Source organism: Nansenia antarctica, assembly GCF_963989245.1.
Source record: "Nansenia antarctica genome assembly, contig: SCAFFOLD_123, whole genome shotgun sequence".
NCBI lineage: Eukaryota > Metazoa > Chordata > Actinopteri > Argentiniformes > Microstomatidae > Nansenia > Nansenia antarctica.
Window position 1 is genome coordinate 97,373 of NW_027663086.1, and position 17,675 is coordinate 115,047.

General features: G+C 41.9%; 1 protein-coding gene across 1 annotated transcript in view; it reads left to right on the top strand.

Moving 5' to 3' along the window:
- Positions 1-2,442: 2,442 nt before the first annotated feature.
- Positions 2,443-17,675, top strand: part of LOC308175318 (glypican-6-like) — a gene marked incomplete at both ends in the record, with an annotated part of 215,632 nt that continues 200,399 nt past the window's right edge. Inside the window, one exon of the mRNA XM_080551002.1 lies at positions 2,443-2,596. Within this exon, the coding sequence (XP_080407128.1) occupies positions 2,443-2,596 (154 nt within the window). The remainder of the gene's footprint in view (positions 2,597-17,675) is intronic.

A 17,675-nucleotide genomic window follows, 5' to 3' on the forward strand; every position in this document is an offset into this window, starting at 1 on the left:
TTAGCGTTAGCATTAGCTAGTACGTTCTGTGTCGTCGTATTGCCTTTTAACGACTTTCTAAAACAATCGCATAGTAGCACATTATGGTGTTCTTATAAGTTGTGTTGTTGCTACTGTGTACAGTTAGTTAACTGTTTGTATTTTGTTACTTGGGTTGGGCTAGCCGTGTTAGCTTACTAGCATTAGCTAGTACGTTCTGTGGTATTGCGTAAGACTTTCTAAAACAATCGCATAGCACATTATGCTGTTGTGTTGTGTTGTTGATACCGTGTACAGCTAGCTAACTGTGTTTATTTTTGTCTGTTTCAGCTTTGATATAAGGAACCTGGCGTGGTTATGGCTGAAAATCACTGATGTCAAGATCTGTCCAGACAGAAGTATCTCAGTAGCTCAGCTTCTACCCCAGGGCCATTCAGGCCCTGAACACAGCAAAGACCTAGGTTCTAGGCCCTGGACAATCTAGACAAATTGATGGCAGCTACTAGATTGAAATCAAGTGTAATACTGAAACACAACTGTGAACATTTCAAACCTGCAAACTGCGACACTTTAAATGAATGTGCAATAACACTATGTGCAATATGACAACCCTCGGGTACATAAGGTTCAGAGATAGGAAATGTTAGGATAGGTATAGCATAGCATAGAGTACAGCACAGTGTTTTATTTGTATAGTATAGTATAGTAGATAGTGTACATAGCCTTTATTTATGTAAACCAGCTCTTTTCCCTTCTTGTTTTTAGTTTTTTTTTTCCTAGCACCAGGGGAGCCCCCCCTCCCAAATTTCGTTGTTTGTTACCTGTACTATAGCAATGACAATAAAGACCATTCATTCATTCATTCATTCATTATTTACTTGTGATGATTGTGATGATGGTATTGTTGTGATTATGCACCTTGCTGCAAAGCTAATGTTGAAGAACCACAGCCAAAGAGTTGTATTATTGTGTACTGTAAAATAAATTCTGATTCTGATTCAAGACTTTTTTATTTCATTAAAAGAATAATAGTTACAACAACCATAAAGCCTCCATAATGATAAGCTGGCTAATTAGCTTAGGTAATACCTTGCTAGGTAATAATGTTAGCTATACTGTAGCTGTCTGACCCAGTGAGTAACACTGACATTTTGACAGCTGAGTGGTTGGGGGTGGAGTTAACCAGATATTGTTACCGCCCATTACCTGGCTGTGAAGGTGAGAAAAAAACAACATCTTTGAAGGGGATTTTCTCTGCTTAGTGATTTCAGGTGTAGCAACTTTCAAATACTCATGTTGTCTTCAATTTGTTTCCAATTTCAATGTATGATGCATCATTTGAAAGCTTACAATCTGTAGTTTAAGCACATGTAAAAAACAGAAAAATGATTTCACCTACAGGTAGCCCTTTTCATTGGGCTGTGTCACAGGACCCGGGGATCATAGGACCCTTTTTCGGAAGCGGGGAACATAGGACCCTTTTTCGGAGTGATCCCAGACAATGTTGAAATGCATTTTAATTTCATTTAATCAATCATTTAGAAGAGGGTTCACCCTTGGTCATGATGAGCCAGACATGAGACGCAGCGCTGCCAGAATCTGTAGATAACACACGCTGATACGACTACTGCAGCTGCGTTCGTCAACTCATAGCTGTGGAATCTGATCAGCGCTCATGGAATGCCTCTGGTCCAATCGAATTACTCGGTCCCGTTTATGACGTTGAACCCAGTGTGCGCTCAGAGCGAATTTACGAACGCAGCCTGTAGGACAGAACATGCGCTGCCTGACACGACTACTGCGCTTAAAGGTGCTGGACTCCAGTCCGCGTTTTCCTGCTCTCTCTCTCTCTCTCTCTCTCTCTCTCTCTCTCTCTCTCTCTCTCTCTCTCTCTCTCTCTCTCTCTCTCTCTCTCTCTCTGTCTCTCTGTCTCTCTCTCTCTCTCTCTCTCTCTCTCTCTCTCTCTCTCTCTCTCTGTCTCTCTCTCTCTTGGTGACTGGGCTATGTGCGGTGTGTGTGTGTGTGTGTGTGTGTGTGTGTGTGTGTGTGTGTGTGTGTGCGTCTTCCCGGGATTTGTGCTTTCCTGACATTGACAGAAACACAGAGGTCCTGTGTGTGTGTGGGAGAAGTTGTCTGAACAGAGACGCACAGAGACGCTTCTTGTAAGGATCCATGCAGAGGAGGCTGGGGCTTCTGGGCTCAATGCGCTCTTCTTGTTCCCGGTGGAGGACAGAGGAGAGAGACGCTCCTGCTAGGAGCTGGACGGATGGAAAGTGAAGAGTGATTTTTATGTTTTATTTTTTCGAGGGTTGGTTGATAAACATTTGACATTTTCTGCAGAAGGGAGAAAGTGAGAGATCGCGGACCGTCGGGGATTGTCCAGCCAGACGTTTTGGGGGTCTCGGCTAGAACGGATATATTTCTTACGCAAACATTTACTGGGATTTACTACCGACGTGTGCGATGTGGGGAATACAAGTGGTGTTGTGGTTCACTTTCTCTGTGCTGCTGTCCTTGTCTGGAGGGGAGATGAAAGCCCGGAGCTGCAGCGAGGTTAGACAGGCTTACATGACCAAAGGCTTCAGTCTGGTCAATGTTCCTCATCAGGAGATCTCCGGTAAGTCTTACACGACCAAAGGCTTCAGTCTGGTCAATGTTCCTCATCAGGAGATCTCCGGTAAGTCTTACACGACCAAAGGCTTCAGTCTGGTCAATGTTCCTCATCAGGAGATCTCCGGTAAGTCGCGGGGGTCCACACCTGTTTTACCTGTTCGGACCGCCCCTCCTGGTGCCCCCACGGTTGAAAAACGTCTCGCTTAAGTGCCCTTTTGAGTGGCAAAAATTAGAGGATGTGCCCTACTGGTGCCCCTCCAATGGTCTAAATTTGACCATGTGCCCCCACAGTTGAAAAATGTCGCACTAAAGTGCCCTTTTGAGTGGCAAAATTAGAGGATGTGCCCTATTGGCTGCCCTTCCAATGGTCTAACCTTGACCATGTGCACTGATGGGGTCCCATGTTGTGCAGTAGGTGCCCTTTTTTTCTTTTCGCCCCTGACCTTCAAACAGCCTGAGTCCGCCACTGTTCAGATGCTTCAACAAGTTGCGCCTCATCGGAGAACATTAACACAGTGATGCTCATAGGAGAACATTAACACAGAGATGTTCATAGGAGAACATTAACACAGTGATGCTCATAGGAGAACATTAACACAGAGATGCTCATAGGAGAACATTAACACAGAGATGCTCATAGGAGAACATTAACACAGAGATGCTCATAGGAGAACATTAACACAGTGATGCTCATAGGAGAACATTAACACAGTGAAAAGGTGAAAGGTGAGGTGGTTAAAGGTGAGGTGGTTAAAGGTGAGGTGATTAAAGGTGAGGTGGTTAAAGGTGAGGTGATTAAAGGTGAGGTGGTTAAAGGTGAGGTGGTTAAAGGTGAGGTGGTTAAAGGTGAGGTGATTAAAGGTGAGGTGGTTAAAGGTGAGGTGGTTAAAGGTGAGGTGGTTAAAGGTGAGGTGGTTAAAGGTGAGGTGGTTAAAGGTGAGGTGGTTAAAGGTGAGGTTGTTAAAGGTGAGGTGGTTAAAGGTGAGGTGGTTAAAGGTGAGGTGGTTAACCAGGCGAGGTGGTTAAAGGTGAGGTGGTTAAAGGTGAGGTGGTTAAAGGTGAGGTGGTTAAAGGTGAGGTGGTTAACCAGGTGAGGTTGTTAACCAGGTGAGGTGGTTAAAGGTGAGGTGGTTAAAGGTGAGGTGGTTAAAGGTGAGGTGATTAAAGGTGAGGTGGTTAAAGGTGAGGTGGTTAAAGGTGAGGTGGTTAAAGGTGAGGTGGTTAAAGGTGAGGTGGTTAAAGGTGAGGTGATTAAAGGTGAGGTGGTTAAAGGTGAGGTGGTTAAAGGTGAGGTGGTTAAAGGTGAGGTGGTTAAAGGTGAGGTGGTTAAAGGTGAGGTGGTTAAAGGTGAGGTGGTTAAAGGTGAGGTGGTTAACCAGGTGAGGTTGTTAACCAGGTGAGGTGGTTAACCAGGTGAATACTATCCAATTACAAGTAGTTTTTCTCCAACTAGACACTCTGACCAGACTCTCTGAGCGTAGACAAGAAACCTCTGGAGGAGAAGCAACTTTTGCTTTGTTCTTTGACTCTTTAGTAGTTACTGTGTTGATGTCAAACGGTTTTGATTACACAATACATACTTCTGTTTACATGCAGCACAAGAGCTACCTGGACCATGTTGTGATGTCTCATTAGATTTGTAGACTTTACATTATAATACTGTATAATTCCCTGTCCCATAGTAAGCTATCCATGTCTGTAGACCAAGTCAAGAGTCAAGCTAGAGCTAGCCTACGGTACATTACTATTAATGAACACTGTTACATCAGTTTGAGGGTAGAATGCTGTATGATGTTTGTTTGGCATTGACAGAATCAAGACATGATGTCATAAACATGATGTCATAAACATGATGTCATAAACAGATGGAAGGCTGCTGATTTCTCTCTGAGACTCTCCCAGCTTCATGATTAAGACACAATGAAAACGAACAGCAACGACTCCTCTTGTCTCTCCTCCTCTCCTCCTCACACTCGTTACAGAACTCTCCCCTCCTCAGCGATCTCTTAACTGTCCAGGAGACCTTTAGTAGGCTGCTGTGTGTGTGACTGAGGAGAATCAGCCTCATACACTGTAGCAGCTGTTGCAGAACAAGATGTTGCAGCTCAAAGATGTTCTTCTCGTGTCACCTGTTGCCCCATTCTGACACGAGCCAACCTGGTGTGTCCTCCACACACACTCTCTCCTGTAGGCCAACCTGGTGTCTCCTCCACACACGCTGTCTCCTGTAGGACAACCTGGTGTCTCCTCCACACACGCTGTCTCCTGTAGGCCAACCTGGTGTGTCCTCCACACACACTCTCTCCTGTAGGACAACCTGGTGTCTCCTCCACACACGCTGTCTCCTGTAGGACAAGCTGGTGTCTCCTCCACACACGCTGTCTCCTGTAGGACAACCTGGTGTCTCCTCCACACACACTCTCTCCTGTAGGACAACCTGGTGTCTCCTCCACACACACTCTCTCCTGTAGGACAACCTGGTGTCTCCTCCACACACGCTGTCTCCTGTAGGACAACCTGGTGTGTCCTCCACACACGCTGTCTCCTGTAGGCCAACCTGGTGTCTCCTCCACACACACTGTCTCCTGTAGGACAACCTGGTGTCTCCTCCACACACGCTGTCTCCTGTAGGACAACCTGGTGTCTCCTTCACACACACTCTCTCCTGTAGGACAACCTGGTGTCTCCTCCACACACGCTGTCTCCTGTAGGACAACCTGGTGTGTCCTCCACACACGCTGTCTCCTGTAGGACAACCTGGTGTCTCCTCCACACACACTCTCTCCTGTAGGACAACCTGGTGTCTCCTTCACACACGCTGTCTCCTGTAGGACAACCTGGTGTCTCCTCCACACACGCTGTCTCCTGTAGGACAACCTGGTGTCTCCTTCACACACACTCTCTCCTGTAGGACAACCTGGTGTGTCCTCCACACACACTGTCTCCTGTAGGACAACCTGGTGTCTCCTCCACACACACTGTCTCCTGTAGGCCAGGTCACATGTGTAGTCAGAGAGAGTCAGACTCACCAGCAGGGGGCTCTGTGTACACAGTGCCCAGGCTTTAACCTCCACTCAGTCTGGGTGTTTAGAAACTCCTCAAGGCCAGGGGGCAGGGCTTAGTTTTAATTCACACTCATGGGCGCGGCCCAGATAAGGCCGTTATTATCTGTCATGTGGTGGAATCACATTTATACTGAGACCAGGGAAGCAGATTAGGTGAAGGGAGGGGCGTTCTAGACTTTTGGGAGCGTTCTAGACTGTTCTATGAGGAGGGGGGAGGAAGCCTGTAAGGCCGGCGGTGATGCTGTGTTGCTTCCTCTTACAAACCAAAAAGGGGCTTTGATCAGCTAATTAATGATCTCTGTTACACTGGTTCTAAGGCTTTAATATGCTGATTAATGATCTCTGTGTTACACTGGTTCTAAGGCTTTAATATGCTGATTAATGATCTCTGTGTTACACTGGTTCTAAGGCTTTAATAAGCAAATTAATGATCTCTGTGTTACACTGGTTCTAAGGCTTTAATAAGCTAATTAATGATCTCTGTGTTACACTGGTTCTAAGGCTTTAATATGCTAATTAATGATCTCTGTGTTACACTGGTTCTAAGGCTTTAATAAGCTGATTAATGATCTCTGTGTTACACTGGTTCTAAGGCTTTAATAAGATAATTAATGATCTCTGTGTTACACTGGTTCTAAGGCTTTAATAAGCTAATTAATGATCTCTGTGTTACACTGGTTCTAAGGCTTTAATAAGCTAATTAATGATCTCTGTGTTACACTGGTTCTAAGGCTTTAATATGCTAATTAATGATCTCTGTGTTACACTGGTTCTAAGGCTTTAATAAGCTGATTAATGATCTCTGTGTTACACTGGTTCTAAGGCTTTAATATGCTAATTAATGATCTCTGTGTTACACTGGTTCTAAGGCTTTAATAAGCTGATTAATGATCTCTGTGTTACACTGGTTCTAAGGCTTTAATAAGATAATTAATGATCTCTGTTACACTGGTTCTAAGGCTTTAATAAGCTAATTAATGATCTCTGTGTTACACTGGTTCTAAGGCTTTAATAGGCTAATTAATGATCTCTGTTACACTGGTTCTAAGGCTTTAATAAGCTGATTAATGATCTCTGTGTTACACTGGTTCTAAGGCTTTAATAAGCTAATTAATGATCTCTGTTACACTGGTTCTAAGGCTTTAATATGCTAATTAATGATCTCTGTGTTACACTGGTTCTAAGGCTTTAATAAGCTGATTAATGATCTCTGTGTTACACTGGTTCTAAGGCTTTAATAAGCTAATTAATGATCTCTGTTACACTGGTTCTAAGGCTTTAATATGCTAATTAATGATCTCTGTGTTACACTGGTTCTAAGGCTTTAATAGGCTAATTAATGATCTCTGTGTTACACTGGTTCTAAGGCTTTAATAAGCTGATTAATGATCTCTGTGTTACACTGGTTCTAAGGCTTTAATAAGCTAATTAATGATCTCTGTTACACTGGTTCTAAGGCTTTAATATGCTAATTAATGATCTCTGTGTTACACTGGTTCTAAGGCTTTAATAAGCTGATTAATGATCTCTGTGTTACACTGGTTCTAAGGCTTTAATAAGCTAATTAATGATCTCTGTTACACTGGTTCTAAGGCTTTAATATGCTAATTAATGATCTCTGTGTTACACTGGTTCTAAGGCTTTAATAAGCTGATTAATGATCTCTGTGTTACACTGGTTCTAAGGCTTTAATAAGATAATTAATGATCTCTGTGTTACACTGGTTCTAAGGCCGTGATCATACAGCACGTGTGTGTGTGTGTGTGTGTGTGTGTGTGTGAGAGAGAGAGCGAGGACAGAGAGGGTAACTGTGTGTGTGTGCACTTTACATGACTGTTCTGTAGAAGCCATCTAGTAGGGATGCTCCGATCTGGATTTTTGGGTCCGATACCGATCACCGATTTTTTTCCTCAAGATCTACTGATACCGATACCGATCTTTTTAAAAATACATAACTGTATGCCTACTGACTGGATAATAGCCTACATATATTTTGCTTTTTAGACAAAAGTCTTGATCAATTAGGCACCAAGCAAACGCGGACCCAAGTCAGTCGATATGGCTGTATAAAAGACATCATAAACGTGGCCTTCATGGTTTACATACGCAGGGGTGCAAACTGGCGATGGTCCAAAAAGGTGACACTTTTTTTTTGTCCGTAGATGGTTAGCTCTATCATTAACAGTCTAACAATGATGCGCGTGTAAGTAGCGATGGCCCTGACCGTAACACCCTCATAATTAATGTAAGCAGGTTTCTACAAGTTACATTTAAGACCTTTATAAGAACACTTTTAATAGATTTGAAGACCTATTGAGCAAGTATTGGTATTAGACTCACATTCATTGATTCTTATCATTAGCAATGCTGGGTGATCTGTTCTGTTGCATATAGAACAATGATGATGGAAGTTAGCCTACTTTATCAATTCTTGATTCATTTCCATTGCTTCTCAACACAATACTAGATATAATAGCATAAATAACAGAATAAACTCACACACTTACTTACACTGCATAGCCTACATACTGAGATGGCACACACACACACACACACACACACACACACACACACACACACACACGCACCTCTCACAGGAGGGCCACACACACACACACACACACACACACACACACACACACCTACAGCTACACACACACGCACGCTATATTTACTAAACCACACACACCGTTGCTACCACTGCAAGTTTGAAGAAATTATAACTTCACATGCCTACAGTCGAATCGCCTCCTACGGCGATTATCGTATCGTGGCCTCTTGTCTTATCGTTTCACGTGGCAACATATCAGGGTTTTGGGCGCAGCTTAACTGACGGTATTTAGTGATCGTTAAACTGTTGTTTATTTTTCGTGTTATGAAAAAAAACGAGTCGGCGAGTAGCGTAGTTCTAGGCTGAGTTCGTAAATTCGCTCTGAGAGCGCCGGAGCGCACACTGGGCTCAACGTCATAAAGGGACCAAGTAATTTGATTGGACAAGAGGCATTCCATGACTGCTGGTCAGATTTCCAGAGCGATTTTACGAACGCAGCCTAGAACTACGCTACTCGCCGACTCGTTTTTTTTCATAACACGAAAAATAAACAACAGTTTAACGATCACTAAATACTTTATGGATTGGATTCACCATTCTCGTTTGCCATAGACTACTATTTGGTAAGGCTTTTGTAAATACTTTTGTTTTGGGACGTGTTTGTGTTTGGGGAGGTATGATCATCTAATTATGTGTAGTTATGTGTTTCTACCATGTCGATGTTCTATCAGGTAAATTCGCTAGAACTAACCTCATGACATTTCACAATCACAAACATATATGTACAGAAACTCACTAAAGTATAAAATACTGCTTCTCTTGAAATCACTCTCCAGCTCCTATGACGCTTAGAGGTCAATGCATTTGTTTTTTTTGGTGAACTACAGTAATAACCCTAAATGGTTAGAGAGTGCAACTTCTCTGCTTTCAGAAACTTTTTTTTTTTTCCGATTGCACATATCCTGAAGTTTGCAGACGACACCACCCTGGTGGGCCTCATCTCCGGGGGGGACGAATCTGCCTACAGGGGTGGGATCGAGGGGCTGCAGAGCTGGTGCAGTTTAAACAATCTGGAGCTAAATGCTCTGAAAACAGTGGAGATGGTGGTGGACTTCCGAAGGAAAGCAGCCCTGCCCCCTCCCATCACGCTGGGAGGTACCCCGGTGGCCTCCGTGGAGTCATGCCGCTTTCTAGGCATGACCATCTCCCGGGACCTAAAGTGGGAGCAGAACACCGAGGCCCTCACAAAGAAGGCCCAGAAGAGGATGTTCTTCCTCCGGCAGCTGAGGAAACTCAGGCTGCCGAGGTCCATGATGGTCCAGTTCTACACGGCCATCATAGAGTCCATCCTCACCCACTCCATCATCACCTGGTTCCCTGCTGCAACGACCAAGGACAAGGCCAAGTTGCAGCGGGTGCTACGTTCAGCAGAGAGGGTGATCGGCTGTCCCTTGCCCTCCCTCAACTCCCTGCATGACACCAGGGCTCTGAGGAGGGCAAGGAAGATCATGGCAGACCCCTTCCACCCCGGCCACGGCCTCCTCACCCTGCTTCCCTCTGGAAGAAGGTTGCGGCTGCCTAAGGCACTGAAGGCCCGCCACAGGCTCAGTTTCTACCCCTCAGCCGCCAGGCTGATAAATGACTCTGGCTTCCCCCTCCCCCCCGCCCCCAAGTCTGCCCAGGACTGAACTGGACTCACTGTAAAAACTCTGCACTGCACTTTACTTTATACCGCACTATCCAATGCACTGTTGTCTGTCCTGTGTTGTTGTTGTTGTTGTTGTTGTTGTGTTGTCCTGTTTTTTGACATGTGAAAAAAGTATAAACGCACTTGCTGTGGTGACGAAGCAAATTCCTATATGTGTAATGCATAGTGGCAATAAACGTTATCTCAATCTCAATCTCAATATAGTTCAAGAATTACGATAGTTTGAACGAACCCTGTAAAATCCTGTTGAGAAGTTATCGCAACATAGAAATAACGTTTTCCCACAATAAAATAACTTAAAAGATCGGCTTTTGCGATCGGCCATTTTTGCCGATCACCGATCGAGTCATTTGGAGTGAAATCGTCCAATTTAAATCGGTGGCCGATAAATCGGAGCATCCCTATCTACAGGGTGTATTGTACATTATCCACAGCAGTTACACTTAAACAAGAACATCATGTACACTGGAACCGTCTGAAATATGAACTTTTCTACATCAGAATACTTCTCCTGACAGTAGGTAGGTAAGGTACTTAGGTAAGGTAAATGCTGACAGTAGGTAAGGTACTTAGGTAAGGTAAATGCTGACAGTAGGTAAGGTACTTAGGTAAGGTAAATGCTGACAGTAGGTAAGGTACTTAGGTAAGGTAAATGCTGACAGTAGGTAAGGTACTTAGGTAAGGTAAATGCTGACAGTAGATAAGGTACTTAGGTAAGGTAAATGCTGACAGTAGGTAAAGTACTTAGGTAAGGTAAATGCTGACAGTAGGTAAGGTACTTAGGTAAGGTACATGTTGACAGTAGGTAAGGTACTTAGGTAAGGTAAATGCTGACAGTAGATAAGGTACTTAGGTAAGGTAAATGCTGACAGTAGGTAAAGTACTTAGGTAAGGTAAATGCTGACAGTAGGTAAGGTACTTAGGTAAGGTACATGTTGACAGTAGGTAAGGTACTTAGGTAAGGTAAATGTTGACAGTAGGTAAGGTACTTAGGTAAGGTAAATGTTGACAGTAGGTAAGGTACTTAGGTAAGGTAAATGTTGACAGTAGGTAAGGTACTTAGGTAAGGTAAATGCTGACAGTAGGTAAGGTACTTAGGTAAGGTAAATGCTGACAGTAGGTAAGGTACTTAGGTAAGGTAAATGTTGACAGTAGGTAAGGTACTTAGGTAAGGTAAATGCTGACAGTAGGTAAGGTACTTAGGTAAGGTAAATGTTGACAGTAGGTAAGGTACTTAGGTAAGGTAAATGCTGACAGTAGGTAAGGTACTTAGGTAAGGTAAATGTTGACAGTAGGTAAGGTACTTAGGTAAGGTAAATGCTGACAGTAGGTAAGGTACTTAGGTAAGGTACATGTTGACAGTAGGTAAGGTACTTAGGTAAGGTAAATGCTGACAGTAGGTAAGGTACTTAGGTAAGGTAAATGCTGACAGTAGGTAAGGTACTTAGGTAAGGTAAATGTTGACAGTAGGTAAGGTACTTAGGTAAGGTAAATGCTGACAGTAGGTAGGTAAGGTACTTAGGTAAGGTAAATGTTGACAGTAGGTAAGGTACTTAGGTAAGGTAAATGTTGACAGTAGGTAAGGTACTTAGGTAAGGTAAATGTTGACAGTAGGTAAGGTACTTAGGTAAGGTACATGTTGACAGTAGGTAAGGTACTTAGGTAAGGTAAATGCTGACAGTAGGTAAGGTACTTAGGTAAGGTAAATGTTGACAGTAGGTAAGGTACTTAGGTAAGGTAAATGTTGACAGTAGGTAAGGTACTTAGGTAAGGTAAATGTTGACAGTAGGTAAGGTACTTAGGTAAGGTAAATGTTGACAGTAGGTAAGGTACTTAGGTAAGGTAAATGTTGACAGTAGGTAAGGTACTTAGGTAAGGTAAATGCTGACAGTAGGTAAGGTACTTAGGTAAGGTAAATGCTGACAGTAGGTAAGGTACTTAGGTAAGGTAAATGTTGACAGTAGGTAAGGTACTTAGGTAAGGTAAATGCTGACAGTAGGTAAGGTACTTAGGTAAGGTAAATGCTGACAGTAGGTAAGGTACTTAGGTAAGGTAAATGCTGACAGTAGGTAGGTACTTAGGTAAGGTAAATGCTGACAGTAGGTAAGGTACTTAGGTAAGGTAAATGCTGACAGTAGGTAAGGTACTTAGGTAAGGTAAATGCAGACAGTAGGTAAGGTACTTAGGTAAGGTAAATGTTGACAGTAGGTAAGGTACTTAGGTAAGGTAAATGTTGACAGTAGGTAAGGTACTTAGGTAAGGTAAATGTTGACAGTAGGTAAGGTACTTAGGTAAGGTAAATGTTGACAGTAGGTAAGGTACTTAGGTAAGGTAAATGCTGACAGTAGGTAAGGTACTTAGGTAAGGTAAATGTTGACAGTAGGTAAGGTACTTAGGTAAGGTAAATGTTGACAGTAGGTAAGGTACTTAGGTAAGGTAAATGCTGACAGTAGGTAAGGTACTTAGGTAAGGTAAATGTTGACAGTAGGTAAGGTACTTAGGTAAGGTAAATGCTGACAGTAGGTAAGGTACTTAGGTAAGGTAAATGTTGACAGTAGGTAAGGTACTTAGGTAAGGTAAATGTTGACAGTAGGTAAGGTACTTAGGTAAGGTAAATGTTGACAGTAAGTAAGGTACTTAGGTAAGGTAAATGTTGACAGTAGGTAAGGTACTTAGGTAAGGTAAATGTTGACAGTAGGTAAGGTACTTAGGTAAGGTACATGTTGACAGTAGGTAAGGTACTTAGGTAAGGTAAATGCTGACAGTAGGTAAGGTACTTAGGTAAGGTAAATGTTGACAGTAGGTAAGGTACTTAGGTAAGGTAAATGTTGACAGTAGGTAAGGTACTTAGGTAAGGTAAATGCTGACAGTAGGTAAGGTACTTAGGTAAGGTAAATGCTGACAGTAGGTAAGGTACTTAGGTAAGGTAAATGCTGACAGTAGGTAAGGTACTTAGGTAAGGTAAATGTTGACAGTAGGTAAGGTACTTAGGTAAGGTAAATGCTGACAGTAGGTAAGGTACTTAGGTAAGGTAAATGTTGACAGTAGGTAAGGTACTTAGGTAAGGTAAATGTTGACAGTAGGTAAGGTACTTAGGTAAGGTAAATGTTGACAGTAGGTAAGGTACTTAGGTAAGGTAAATGCTGACAGTAGGTAAGGTACTTAGGTAAGATAAATGTTGACAGTAGGTAAGGTACTTAGGTAAGGTAAATGCTGACAGTAGGTAAGGTACTTAGGTAAGGTAAATGCTGACAGTAGGTAAGGTACTTAGGTAAGGTAAATGTTGACACTAGGTAAGGTACTTAGGTAAGGTAAATGCTGACAGTAGGTAAGGTACTTAGGTAAGGTAAATGTTGACAGTAGGTAAGGTACTTAGGTAAGGTAAATGTTGACAGTAGGTAAGGTACTTAGGTAAGGTAAATGTTGACAGTAGGTAAGGTACTTAGGTAAGGTAAATGTTGACACTAGGTAAGGTACTTAGGTAAGGTAAATGCTGACAGTAGGTAAGGTACTTAGGTAAGGTAAATGCTGACAGTAGGTAAGGTACTTAGGTAAGGTAAATGCTGACAGTAGGTAAGGTACTTAGGTAAGGTAAATGTTGACAGTAGGTAAGGTACTTAGGTAAGGTAAATGCTGACAGTAGGTAAGGTACTTAGGTAAGGTAAATGTTGACAGTAGGTAAGGTACTTAGGTAAGGTAAATGCTGACAGTAGGTAAGGTACTTAGGTAAGGTAAATGCTGACAGTAGGTAAGGTACTTAGGTAAGGTAAATGCTGACAGTAGGTAAGGTACTTAGGTAAGGTAAATGTTGACAGTAGGTAAGGTACTTAGGTAAGGTAAATGCTGACAGTAGGTAAGGTACTTAGGTAAGGTAAATGCTGACAGTAGGTAAGGTACTTAGGTAAGGTACATGTTGACAGTAGGTAAGGTACTTAGGTAAGGTAAATGTTGACAGTAGGTAAGGTACTTAGGTAAGGTAAATGTTGACAGTAGGTAAGGTACTTAGGTAAGGTAAATGTTGACAGTAGGTAAGGTACTTAGGTAAGGTAAATGTTGACAGTAGGTAAGGTACTTAGGTAAGGTAAATGTTGACAGTAGGTAAGGTACTTAGGTAAGGTAAATGTTGACAGTAGGTAAGGTACTTAGGTAAGGTAAATGCTGACAGTAGGTAAGGTACTTAGGTAAGGTAAATGTTGACAGTAGGTAAGGTACCTAGGTAAGGTAAATGTTGACAGTAGGTAAGGTACTTAGGTAAGGTAAATGTTGACAGTAGGTAAGGTACTTAGGTAAGGTACATGTTGACAGTAGGTAAGGTACTTAGGTAAGGTACATGTTGACAGTAGGTAAGGTACTTAGGTAAGGTAAATGCTGACAGTAGGTAAGGTACTTAGGTAAGGTAAATGCTGACAGTAGGTAAGGTACTTAGGTAAGGTAAATGCTGACAGTAGGTAAGGTACTTAGGTAAGGTAAATGTTGACAGTAGGTAAGGTACTTAGGTAAGGTAAATGTTGACAGTAGGTAAGGTACTTAGGTAAGGTAAATGCTGACAGTAGGTAAGGTACTTAGGTAAGGTAAATGCTGACAGTAGGTAAGGTACTTAGGTAAGGTAAATGTTGACAGTAGGTAAGGTACTTAGGTAAGGTAAATGTTGACAGTAGGTAAGGTACTTAGGTAAGGTAAATGCTGACAGTAGGTAAGGTACTTAGGTAAGGTAAATGTTGACAGTAGGTAAGGTACTTAGGTAAGGTAAATGTTGACAGTAGGTAAGGTACTTAGGTAAGGTAAATGTTGACAGTAGGTAAGGTACTTAGGTAAGGTAAATGTTGACAGTAGGTAAGGTACTTAGGTAAGGTACATGTTGACAGTAGGTAAGGTACTTAGGTAAGGTAAATGTTGACAGTAGGTAAGGTACTTAGGTAAGGTAAATGCTGACAGTAGGTAAGGTACTTAGGTAAGGTAAATGCTGACAGTAGGTAAGGTACTTAGGTAAGGTAAATGGTGACAGTAGGTAAGGTACTTAGGTAAGGTAAATGCTGACAGTAGGTAAGGTACTTAGGTAAGGTAAATGTTGACAGTAGGTAAGGTACTTAGGTAAGGTAAATGTTGACAGTAGGTAAGGTACTTAGGTAAGGTACATGCTGACAGTAGGTAAGGTACTTAGGTAAGGTAAATGCTGACAGTAGGTAAGGTACTTAGGTAAGGTAAATGCTGACAGTAGGTAGGTAAGGTACTTAGGTAAGGTAAATGCTGACAGTAGGTAAGGTACTTAGGTAAGGTAAATGTTGACAGTAGGTAAGGTACTTAGGTAAGGTAAATGTTGACAGTAGGTAAGGTACTTAGGTAAGGTAAATGCTGACAGTAGGTAAGGTACTTAGGTAAGGTAAATGCTGACAGTAGGTAAGGTACTTAGGTAAGGTAAATGTTGACAGTAGGTAAGGTACTTAGGTAAGGTAAATGCTGACAGAAGGTAAGGTACTTAGGTAAGGTAAATGCTGACAGTAGGTAAGGTACTTAGGTAAGGTAAATGCTGACAGTAGGTAAGGTACTTAGGTAAGGTAAATGCTGACAGTAGGTAAGGTACTTAGGTAAGGTAAATGTTGACAGTAGGTAAGGTACTTAGGTAAGGTAAATGTTGACAGTAGGTAAGGTACTTAGGTAAGGTAAATGTTGACACTAGGTAAGGTACTTAGGTAAGGTAAATGCTGACAGTAGGTAAGGTACTTAGGTAAGGTAAATGTTGACAGTAGGTAAGGTACTTAGGTAAGGTAAATGTTGACAGTAGGTAAGGTACTTAGGTAAGGTAAATGTTGACAGTAGGTAAGGTACTTAGGTAAGGTAAATGTTGACACTAGGTAAGGTACTTAGGTAAGGTAAATGCTGACAGTAGGTAAGGTACTTAGGTAAGGTAAATGTTGACAGTAGGTAAGGTACTTAGGTAAGGTAAATGCTGACAGTAGGTAAGGTACTTAGGTAAGGTAAATGCTGACAGTAGGTAAGGTACTTAGGTAAGGTAAATGCTGACAGTAGGTAAGGTACTTAGGTAAGGTAAATGCTGACAGTAGGTAAGGTACTTAGGTAAGGTAAATGCTGACAGTAGGTAAGGTACTTAGGTAAGGTAAATGCTGACAGTAGGTAAGGTACTTAGGTAAGGTAAATGCTGACAGTAGGTAAGGTACTTAGGTAAGGTAAATGTTGACAGTAGGTAAGGTACTTAGGTAAGGTAAATGCTGACAGTAGGTAAGGTACTTAGGTAAGGTAAATGCTGACAGTAGGTAAGGTACTTAGGTAAGGTAAATGCTGACAGTAGGTAAGGTACTTAGGTAAGGTAAATGCTGACAGTAGGTAAGGTACTTAGGTAAGGTAAATGCTGACAGTAGGTAAGGTACTTAGGTAAGGTAAATGTTGACAGTAGGTAAGGTACTTAGGTAAGGTAAATGTTGACACTAGGTAAGGTACTTAGGTAAGGTAAATGCTGACAGTAGGTAAGGTACTTAGGTAAGGTAAATGTTGACAGTAGGTAAGGTACTTAGGTAAGGTAAATGTTGACAGTAGGTAAGGTACTTAGGTAAGGTAAATGCTGACAGTAGGTAAGGTACTTAGGTAAGGTAAATGCTGACAGTAGGTAAGGTACTTAGGTAAGGTAAATGTTGACAGTAGGTAAGGTACTTAGGTAAGGTAAATGCTGACAGTAGGTAAGGTACTTAGGTAAGGTAAATGCTGACAGTAGGTAAGGTACTTAGGTAAGGTAAATGTTGACAGTAGGTAAGGTACTTAGGTAAGGTAAATGTTGACAGTAGGTAAGGTACTTAGGTAAGGTAAATGCTGACAGTAGGTAAGGTACTTAGGTAAGGTAAATGTTGACAGTAGGTAAGGTACTTAGGTAAGGTAAATGCTGACAGTAGGTAAGGTACTTAGGTAAGGTAAATGCTGACAGTAGGTAAGGTACTTAGGTAAGGTAAATGCTGACAGTAGGTAAGGTACTTAGGTAAGGTAAATGTTGACAGTAGGTAAGGTACTTAGGTAAGGTAAATGCTGACAGTAGGTAAGGTACTTAGGTAAGGTAAATGCTGACAGTAGGTAAGGTACTTAGGTAAGGTAAATGCTGACAGTAGGTAAGGTACTTAGGTAAGGTAAATGCTGACAGTAGGTAAGGTACTTAGGTAAGGTAAATGCTGACAGTAGGTAAGGTACTTAGGTAAGGTAAATGCTGACAGTAGGTAAGGTACTTAGGTAAGGTAAATGCTGACAGTAGGTAAGGTACTTAGGTAAGGTAAATGTTGACAGTAGGTAAGGTACTTAGGTAAGGTAAATGCTGACAGTAGGTAAGGTACTTAGGTAAGGTAAATGCTGACAGTAGGTAAGGTACTTAGGTAAGGTAAATGCTGACAGTAGGTAAGGTACTTAGGTAAGGTAAATGCTGACAGTAGGTAAGGTACTTAGGTAAGGTAAATGCTGACAGTAGGTAAGGTACTTAGGTAAGGTAAATGTTGACAGTAGGTAAGGTACTTAGGTAAGGTAAATGTTGACACTAGGTAAGGTACTTAGGTAAGGTAAATGCTGACAGTAGGTAAGGTACTTAGGTAAGGTAAATGTTGACAGTAGGTAAGGTACTTAGGTAAGGTAAATGTTGACAGTAGGTAAGGTACTTAGGTAAGGTAAATGCTGACAGTAGGTAAGGTACTTAGGTAAGGTAAATGCTGACAGTAGGTAAGGTACTTAGGTAAGGTAAATGTTGACAGTAGGTAAGGTACTTAGGTAA